We start from the raw sequence: 10,261 nt of genomic DNA, 5'->3' as shown, positions 1-10,261 counted from the left end.
AAATCCCAACCACAATGCAATAAAATAAACAGCATGCAAAAATGTTGTGTATTTATTACGCACATTGCTTCGGTGAGGGTGGGGTCGCTCGCTTTCATCAGATTCCCAAAGGGGTCAGTGTCCTTAAAAAGGTTAAGAGTCACTGAATAAGACATTTTTATAGGGGGTGGGGTTTTTGTCCCAGTGCATTATGGACAATTCTGTATCTCAGGCCTCCTGAGTACAGAGGTACCTTGGGTTAAGTACTTAATTTGTTCCGGAGGTCCGTACTTAACCTGAAACTGTTCTTAACCCAAAGCACTACTTTAGCTAATGGGGCCTCCCGCTGCCGCTGCACCACCAGAGCACGATTTCTGTTCTCATCCTGAAGCAAAGTTCTTAATCTGAAGCACTATTTCTGGGTTAGCGGAGTCTGTAACCTGAAGCGTCTGTAACCTGAGGTACCACTGTACTGCACTCCTCAGCAGCCCTGCTCCTCACACAGGAATGGGAAGAAACTCAATACTATCCCATATTTCAAGTTCACACTTACCCCAAACTGAAACGCAGACCTCTTTCAAAACACACACTTCTCTGAATTTTGCAATGCTGTTCTCCAGACATGTACAGTGGTACCTCTGGTTACGAACTTAATTCATTCCGGAATTCATTCTTAACCTGATACTGTTCTTAACCCGAGGTACCACTTTAGCTAATGGGGCCTCCCGCTGCGCAATTTCTGTTCTCATCGTGGGTCAAAGTTCTTAACCCGAGGTACTATATCTGGGTTAGCGGAGTCCGTAACCTGAAGTGTTTGTAACCCGAGGTACCACTGTAATGTGTTGCAATATACCGTACTGGGGTCAAGTATGAATAAAAATGCATATGAGCGAAAACGACATTTAAGAAGGCATCCGTTTTATACCCGCGAGCCTTGCTTTGCACAGAATGTGCATGTTAGGCAGAACTGCGTACAAAAGCATGAAAATTGGGAGAAACGCGCCAACAAACTTTCAGGAGGACCTTAACGGAAAGATACGCAAAACTGAAGTGGAAACTGCAAACTGAACTGAAGGTTGGGGAAATTACAACCAGAAACCCAAATGGGTGAATCCACACGCCCCAAGGGGTTGTCTTCGCCTGCTGGGAATGTGCTCCTGAACTCTTGAGAACGCACCTTGCTTAACTTGGATGGAGGTGTGTGTATGCAGGAAAGCTTTGCATAGCTTGAACGTATAACAGGTCCAGAGTCACATTCTGCCCACCTGCCACTAACTTATACAACTCCTGGAAAGTTGCCCAAGGCCACAAATGGAACTTCCTGACTGAAGATGATGCCCCATGCCTGGTCTTTGTGGGAAGGTAAAGGGACCCCTGACCATTAGGTCCAGTCGTAGCCGACTCTGGGGTTGCAGTGCGCATCTCGCTTTACTGACCGAGGGAGCCGGCGTACAGCTTCCAGGTCATGTGGCCGGCATGACTAAGCCGCTTCTGGCGAACCAGAGCAGCACACGGAAACGCCGTTTACCTTCCCACCGGAGTGGTACCTATTTATCTACTTGCACTTCAACGTGCTTTCGAACTGCTAGGTTGGCAGGAGCAGGGACCGAGCAATGGGAGCTCACCCCGTCGCGGGGATTCAAACAGCCGACCTTCTGATCGGCAAGCCCTAGGCTCTGTGGTTTAACCCACAGCGTCACCTGCGTCCCTCAATTGGTTGTATAGTTGATTTATATTTGGATGGGCATTGTAATTTGATATTGATAAAATGGGGTTGCCATTTTATTTGTTAAGGTCCTCCCGAATCTGCAAACTAGCTTCAAGCTATATTGAGCGGAATCTGCTCTGCTACATCACTCACTAGCGGATAATACTTACTCAATACCCCCTTTCCTACAATTCTTAAGATTCCCCACACGTTTATGACATTTTCTGGGCTGGTCCAAGTCCTCAACTTCTTCCAGTTTCCTCAGTTCATCCAACTTCATGCTGAACTGCATGCAGGATCTTTCCCACCTCCTGTCATCCGCCATCAAGGTTCTAGTCCTCACTATTCCACCTCCCCCAGGTGTCCATGGGAAGGTGCATTCTCTGGGAGGTGCCAGCAGGTCCACAAAGGACCTCACAGGTGGCCCCCATGGATTGTTGACCCAGCAAGACTGCTGCCCACCTCCCTGCTCATTCAAGACGGCTCGTGTTTTCAATGCGACAAGCGTTTTATTTACGAATCAAGGCACTGAGCGTACATAATGTGACACGTGGAGCTAGGAGGAAGTCGAGGGACAAATTCCATACAAGAACAGGCTTTAAGGGACACATGGATGGCTGAGAGGAAGCTGAACTGCAATCTCATTTCACCTCCACCCAAATATTCCGTTGTCTTGAGATTTAGGATCAGTCAATTAAGCTTTACTTAGAGGAAAGTATTTTGGGAGGAAAGGAGAAGAAAATGGGATTTGCTCTTAGCTAGGTTGTGGTTCGCCCCATGGACCACCCCTCAGCAAGAAGTACTCCTTCTTTGGATACAGAAAAGCACAAGGAGTTGAGTCCAAGATGACTTTTCAGCTAAGCTGAAGAGAGAGGCAAAAACAGCAACCCCTCAAAACACTCCCTCTCAAATTTACTGCTCTAGAACGAAATGGACGTGTCCTAGAGTTGGGTCTTCTCTTTGGTTCAAGGCCTGCCTAGATGCTGGGAACAAATATATATATACCGTATTTTTCGCTCTATAAGACGCACTTTTCCCCTCCTAAAAAGGAAGGGGAAATGTGTGTGCTTCTTATGCAGTGAATGCAGGCAGGAGGCTGTGTCAGCGCTCCCTTTAAAGAGGCGCATGGAGCGTGTGTGCGGCTCTTGGGGGCTGCCCTTCTCCCTCAGGAAAAAGCCCCCAAGAGCCGCACACATACTCCGCACGCTCTTTAAAGGGAGCGCAGCTCTTGGGGGAGCCTTAGCCGCGCGCAGGCTCTCCCGGGAAGGGATGAAGGCTGTGCGCGGCTAAAGAGGAAGCCAGGACAGCGATTGGGATCCTGCTGGCTGTTCTAGCTTCTGGCTTAGCCACGGAATGAAGTCTCCACAGGGGAGCGGAGAGCCTCCGCTAAAAACTAGGTGCGTCCAATCGTCCAGTGCGTCTAACAGAGCGAAAAATACGGTATATGCTTTTAAAAAAGGGTCTGGCACTCTTCTACGCTACTACTGCATCTCTATTTCCTCTGCCTCCGCCTTGCCGGACGCAGCAAAGGGTCCCACCAGCCAAGACAGGGGGGCGTTGTGCACCACGTGGTCCATCAACTCGTCGGTCAGTTCGCGGAGCTTAGAGGCCTTCTCCCTGCTCTGGGCCAAGATGGTGCTGGAGAGGTCGCGGAAGGAATTGGCGGACACAAAGGCCACGCGGAGCTCCTCAGCGTTCTGGCGGAGGAGGCCCACTTTTTCCTGGAGGTTGGCCGGGAGGCCTTGGAGGTTGGAGACCAACGTCATGGTGGCCGACTGAATCTGCTGGGCCAGGCCGCGGGAGACCTCCAAGGCTTGGGTCTCCATCTGCTGGAAGAGGGCAAGAGCACGTCAAGGTTTTGCAAAGGCCGGGACACATCGCAGGGACCTTCCGAAAGAGACTTACCTCGGGCTCAGGGACGTTCTTCTGGCTCAGCTTGGGGGACTGCTTCTGACTCCATTGCTTCCACATCTGGTGAACCTTCTCCTGACCACTTTGGATCTTCTGATCCATGCCTTGTTTGACATGTTCCATCTGGGAGGAAAGAAGAAGAAGAAGAAGAAGAAGAAGAAGAAGAAGAAGAAGAAGAAGAAGAAGGAGGAGGAGGAGGAGGAGGAGGAGGAGGAGGAGGAGGAGGAGGAGGAGGAGGGGAGGAGGAGGAGGAGGAGTTTGGATTTGATATCCCGGGACGCAGGTGGCGCTGTGGGTTAAACCACAGAGCCGAGGACTTGCCGATCAGAAGGTCCGCCACCCCTCCCCAAATCACTGATGCTGTCTGGGGCCCTGGTGGGAGTTGCAAGCCCAGCAATATCTGGGCTGCCCCATCTCCTTGCTCTACCCAGAATGCTTCTTACCAGCTCAATGGTTTGGTGCAGCTGGGCGAGGGCATCTTGGGTGCTTTGCTTGGCATCCCTCAGCTTGCCCAGAGAGTGTTGGTAGGCTCGGTGGCGGACCTTGGTCGAGAGAGACCCCAGGCGCACAAAGTAGCTCCTCTGCTCCTTCTGCTGCTCCACGGTGGCGATCTCAAAACCCTCGACAGCGGTGGCCAGTTTAGCTAGGAGAAAACCCAAGACCTTTCAATGTCTTCTTGGAAACACTTCAGGGCCGGCCAGAGACAGTCTGGCACCTGAGGCAAAACCCTAGGGGGATAGGAGAGCTGGGAAAAAATAATCCACATCTGGCTCCCCTTGGATTTCAAATAGTACATGGGTAAAGGTAAAGGGACCCCTGACCATTAGGTCCAGTCGTGGCCGACTCTGAGGTTGCGGTGCTCATCTCGCTTTATCGGCCGAGGGAGCCGGCGTACAGCTTCCGGGTCATGTGGCCAGCATGACTAAGCCGCTTCTGGCGAACCAGAGCAGCGCACGGAAACGGCGTTTACCTTCCCGCCGGAGCGCGACCTATTTATCTACTTGCACTTTGACGTGCTTTCGAACTGCTAGGTTGGCAGGAGCAGGGACCGAGCAACGGGAGCTCACCCCGTCGTGGGGATTTGAACCGCCGACCTTCTGATCGGCAAGCCCTAGGCTCTGTGGTTTAACCCACAGCGCCACCCGCGTCCCTAGTACATGGGTAGATGAGTCTAAAAAGCCTGGGACTTGAATTTTCACAGCTCTCTGGCAGCTCATTGACCAGAAGTAATGTATTAAGCATTAACTTTAATTCAGTATACCTGAAGGAGCGTCTCCACCCCCATTGTTCTGCCCGGACACAGAGGTCCAGCTCCGAGGGCCTTCTGGCGGTTCCCTCCCTGCAAGAAGCCAAGTTACAGGGAACCAGGCAGAGGGCCTTCTCGGTAGTGGCACCCGCCCTGTGGAACGCCCTCCCACCAGATTTCAAGGAGATAAACAACCACCAGACTTTTAGAAGACATCTGAAGGCAGCCCTGTTTAGGGAAGCTTTTAATGTTTGATCTTTTATTGTATTTTTAATATTCTGTTGTGAGCTGCCCAGAGTGGCTGGGGAAACCCAGCCAGATGGGCAGGGTATAAGTAACAAATTATTACTATTACCATAATTATTATTATTATTATTATTATTTGCAGGACAGAACGCACCCTCATATTCTGTCACAAGTCCCACTTGTTTGCAGCTGAACCAGTCCCTCTATGGAGACGGAAGAGGTCTCCCTCTCAGGGCTCTTGTTAAGAATTTCAGAGTTCTCCCTAAACGAACCCCACTTTAGAAAACCCAGGTAGCAAGCGAGTCGCAGGCGAGTCGCCCCATTAACCCCAGCCTGCTGAGATTGTCAGCCTTGGGAGACAACCCAGCAACTCTTCCCAGGTTGGTCTAGATGACTGCCAGGGTCTTTTCCAACTCTGTGGAGAGCTGAAAGCGTGCAGGGGCCTCACCCAGCTCCTCATCCGTCATGGGAAGGTAGTGGTCCACCAGCTGTTCCGATTTCCCCAGCACAGCATCCACACCGCTGGTCACCATCTGCCCCACAGAAGAACCCATCACTGTGTTGACTCCGCTGGCCACCGCCGACCTGGTCATCTCGACGCCCCCCTGGACCGCCTCCTTGGTTCGACCCACCATCCCGGTCACAGTGCTGGCAACGGCGTCCTTCGCACCCGAGACCGTGCTGCTGATGGCGTCCTTGGCTCCCGTCATGGTGGAGGTCACCAAATCTTTGGTGCCTGAAATGATCTAGAGGACAGGATTGGCAGAATTGACTGGCAGAATCCGTGACCAGGGAGAAGAATCGGCAGAAGAAGAATGGAAGAAATTCAAAGATTATTTGCAAAAATATTGTAATATTAAGGAATATTGAGTGATGCTGGATTGAAATTAAGGGGTTATCAGCTGTAATGGTATAAAAGAATATGAAAAAATAGTTCTCTTTTTGTATATAAGTAAAAGTATAAGTTACAATAATTTAAGAAGACGGATAGGAAATAAGGCTTTTAGCTGTAATGCTATGAGATAAGGATTTGCTGGATGAACAATTTGAACTGGAATACAAGAAGGGGAGGTATGAGGAGGTCAGAGAAATATGTTATTGAAAAATAAGATATGAAATTTATGTGTTTTTAATATTTTTTCTTTTTAATTTTTTTCCTTTTTTTTCTTGGTTTGTATAAAATGGTAAATGTTAATAAATATTTTCTAAAAAAAAAAGAAATGATCTAGAGGACAGTTCCGTATGATAGATAGATAGATAGATAGATAGATAGATAGATAGATAGATAGATAATTTATTACGGTCGGAAACCAGCTTATAAAATGCACTTGGGGGTGCAATCCCAGAAGGGATAAAACAATGTACAACAATAAATTTAAAATTTATAATTGCGATAAGCGTATAGACACTTAAAACTTTAAGATAAGCTACCGCAGAGAGATGACCCAGAGTCACCGATGGAACCAAGTTTGGGGATTTTCTTAAACTAGTTTGGGTCGGGGGATGATCTGCACCTACACAGAATCTGGCGACCATCCGGGTCGTCTTATGATCTTTGCCTAACAGGAAAAGGTCACATTTTTGCTTTTCTGGGAGGTCAGCGAGCCTCACCAGCAGGGGATCAATGGTCTCACTCCGTGCCTCTTCCTAAAAGGGACATCTAAAGAGCAAGTGCTCTGGGCTTCCTATCTCCCCCATTGAACAGGCGCAAAGTCTCTGAGCATATGGGACTTTTTGAAAGGATCCTTCCAGGACCGGCGAGGGCAGAGCCGAGCTTCTGGCGAGTGTAAAAGCCCTTCTTGCATTTTTGGATACGAGAAAGAAGAGATATGCTGCCGGTGCGGCTATATCTCTCTCGATTTCTCAAATTTTATAGCCGGGGCACCTTGAGCAGTCCTGTTGTCTCTCGGTGTCTATGATTCTTTGCCTGACCGTAGTTTTTGCCTGGCCCAACCCCAGGCTTAGAAGGGCTTGAGGGGCAAAACCCAGTTTCTGAAGGGTGTTCAGGAGTGCAGTCTGCCAGCCTGACTGGAGCCGGTCGCAGAATATCAGTAGGGATATTCCTCAGGGGAGCAGATTCAATGCCAGCCATTTATAGATTGATGTTAGGTGGATATAAGCCTCCACTCTCATCATCCCCATTTCTAGTCTAACCCATGCGTTTGAAACTTGGGGACTTGTAGGAGAGCTCTAAGGAGTTTGGCAGTTCCGTATGTTTTATTGCGCTTTTAATATTCTGCTGGGAAGCCCAGCCAGATAGGTGCAGGTGGCGCTGTGGGTTAAACCACAGAGCCTAGGGCTTGCCAATCAGAAGGTTGGCGGTTCGAATCCGTGTGATGGGGTGCGCTCCCATTTTTCAGTCCCAGCTCCTGCCAACCTAGCAGTTCGAAAGCGTGTCAAAGTGCAAGTAGATAAATAACCGTTCTGGCGGGAAGGTAAACGGCGTTTCCGTGCGCTGCTCTGGTTCGCCAGAAGCGGCTTAGTCATGCTGGCCACATGACCCGGAAGCTGTACGCCGGTTCCCTCGGCCAATAAAGCGAGATGAGCGCCACAACCCCACGACTGGACCTAATGGTCAGGGGTCCCTTTACCTTTACCTTTAAACAATAAATTGGCGGCCTGATGTTCACATTTTTACTTGCATGCACTTAAAACAAACAGCAAGTCTGCAGTCGGCCCCTTAATCTCTCCCTGGGATGCTTTCCTAACTTCCCTAACTTGTTTAACCCAACCAGGACGTTGCAGAGTTAATACACATTGCAGAATTCCCTGGATGCGTGAAGAGGGAAAAGTGAATCCTGTCCTCCAGGAAGGACATCTCAATTTACCTTATCGGTGGGCTGTTGAAGAATCGGCAGGTTTTCCTCCAGCTTGTCCAGCCCTTTGCAGGCAAACTCGTTGGCTGTTGAAACTGAATGAGGAATAATAGCAATAATATTAGAGAAGAATATATGGAATTGTAATTGTTAATTCTTTTGGCGATACAGTATACTTTTCTTTCCCCACGCCTTTTCACATTCTTAATTAATAACTATTATTTATTTGTACCCCGCCCATCTGACTGGGTTGCTCTGGCCATATAAAAACACTATAAAACATTAAATGTTAAAAAGCTTCCCTATAGAGGGCTGCCTTCAGATGTCTTCTAAAGGTTGGAGCATTACCCATCATCTTGTTATCTGATGGGAGGGCATCTCACAGAGGGGACCCAGAGGTCCAGCTCCGAGGGCCTTCTGGCAATTCCCTCCCTGCGAGAAGTGAGGTTACAGGGAACCAGGCAGAGGGCCTTCTCGGTGGTGGCGCCTGCCCTGTGGAAGGCCCTCCCATCAGATGTTAAGGAAATAAACCACTATCTGACTTTTAGAAGACATCTGAAGACAGCCTTGTTTAGAGAAGTTTTTAATGTTTTGATGTCTTACTGTGTTTAAATTTGTTGGAAGCTACCCAGAGTGGCTGGGGTATAAATAATAAATTAATAATAATAATAATAATAATAATAATAATATTTTCATATAGTTGTCCTTCAACACACAGCACATTGTAAATTTTACAGTCTCTCTCTGTAACTTTTCCCAGTCAGGTGGGTGAAATATTAATCATCATCATCATCCCAGTACGTTTCCGAGCACAATTCAAAGTGTTGGTGCTGACCTTGAAAGCCCTAAACGGCCTCGGTCCAGTATACCTGAAGGAGCGTCTCCACCCCCATCATTCTGCCCGGACGCTGAGGTCCAGCGCCAAGGGCCTTCTGGCGGTTCCCTCATTGCGAGAAGCAAAGTTACAGGGAACCAGGTAGAGGGCCTTCTCGGTAGTGGCGCCCGCCCTGTGGAACGCCCTTCCAGCAGATGTCAAAGCAATAAACAACTACCTGACATTCAGAAGACATCTGAAGGCAGCCCTGTTCAGGGAAGTTTTTAACGTGTGATATTTTACTGTATTTTTGGTTTTTATGGAGGCCGCCCAGAGTGGCTGGGGGGGCCCAGCCAGATGGGCGGGGTATAAATAATAAATTATTATTATTATTATCATCATCCTGGAGTTGGTTTGCTGCCCCAGGCTTCCTTTCAGGATGAAAGTTAAATATGCAAAAGATAATAACTATGTTCTCCAGAGCTTTCAACCAAGCATACTTGTCAACTCCATGGGACCCTGGGTGCTCAAGAACCCACAAAATTCCCCATGAAGGGGCGAGGGCCATGCAAGGTAAGGTAAGGTAAAGGCAAAGGACCCCTGGACGGTTAATTCCAGTCAAAGGCGACTCTGGGGTTGCGGCGCTCATCTCACTTTCAGGCCGAGGGAGCCGGCATTTGTCCACAGACAGCTTTCCGAGTCATGCAGCCAGCATGAATAAACCGCTTGTGGTGCAACGGGACACCATGACGGAAACCAGAGCGCACGGAAACGCTGTTTACCTTCCTGCTGCAGTAGTACCTATTTATCTACTTGCCCTGGTGTGCTTTCGAACTGCTAGGTTGGCAGGAGCAGGGACCGAGCAACGGGAGCTCACCCCGTCGCGGGGATTCGAACCGCCGACCTTCTGATCAGCAAGTCCAAGAGGCTTGGCGGTTTACCCACGGCCCTGGGAACCCATGGTCGCGGGGCCAAGTTGGCACTCCTGCAGCCAAGCAATTGGGCTTCCGACGTACCCTGGACTTTAGATTGTAGGTTCACCTTTCCGCAGAGCCTGCAAGACAGAGCTGTTCCACCAGGCCTTTGGCTAAGGCACAGCCTGACTCCCTCCTTTGGTTATCCTCACAGAACTGTAGCCCAATGGTTGCCATTAATTTGATTTTGAATTGATTTTGAAATGAACTGATTTTAGAATGCTGTGTTACTTTTATTGTTGTTAGCCGCTCTGAGCCCGGCTTCGGCTGGGGAGGGTGGGATATAAATAAAAATTTTATTATTATTATCATCATCATCATCATCATCATCAAGGCAAGGTCTCCTGTTGGCTTCCAAAACGCAGAAGAAATGCAAAATGCAGCGTTGATACCAGAGCAAGCAGGATGGCAGAACCCCCCGCCCCCTGGCAAAAAAACCCACCCCTGGCAAAAAAACCCCCACCCCTGGCAAAAAACCCCACCCCTGGCAAAAAACCCCACCCCTGGCAAAAGCCCCACCCCCTGGCAAAAAACCCCGCCCCTTGGCAAAAAACCCCACCCCCTGGC

The 10,261-nt window shown here is 49.2% G+C and overlaps 1 protein-coding gene across 1 annotated transcript in view; it reads right to left on the bottom strand.

Annotated features, from left to right (window-relative positions):
• Positions 1-2,176: 2,176 nt before the first annotated feature.
• LOC310753215 (uncharacterized protein) overlaps positions 2,177-10,261 on the bottom strand; it is a 41,245-nt gene continuing 33,160 nt past the window's right edge. The window contains exons 12-16 of the mRNA XM_083594274.1: positions 7,919-8,001; positions 5,539-5,836; positions 4,042-4,241; positions 3,593-3,721; positions 2,177-3,516 (exon numbers count right to left, since the gene is read on the bottom strand). Of these exons, the coding sequence (XP_083450400.1) occupies positions 3,169-3,516; positions 3,593-3,721; positions 4,042-4,241; positions 5,539-5,836; positions 7,919-8,001 (1,058 nt within the window). The 3' untranslated portion in view covers positions 2,177-3,168. The remainder of the gene's footprint in view (positions 3,517-3,592; positions 3,722-4,041; positions 4,242-5,538; positions 5,837-7,918; positions 8,002-10,261) is intronic.

Source organism: Podarcis filfolensis (assembly GCF_964270895.1).
Source record: "Podarcis filfolensis genome assembly, chromosome: 18".
Taxonomy (NCBI): domain Eukaryota; kingdom Metazoa; phylum Chordata; class Lepidosauria; order Squamata; family Lacertidae; genus Podarcis; species Podarcis filfolensis.
Note: the sequence above shows the minus strand (reverse complement) of the source record. Positions and strands in the feature narration are given on the sequence as shown.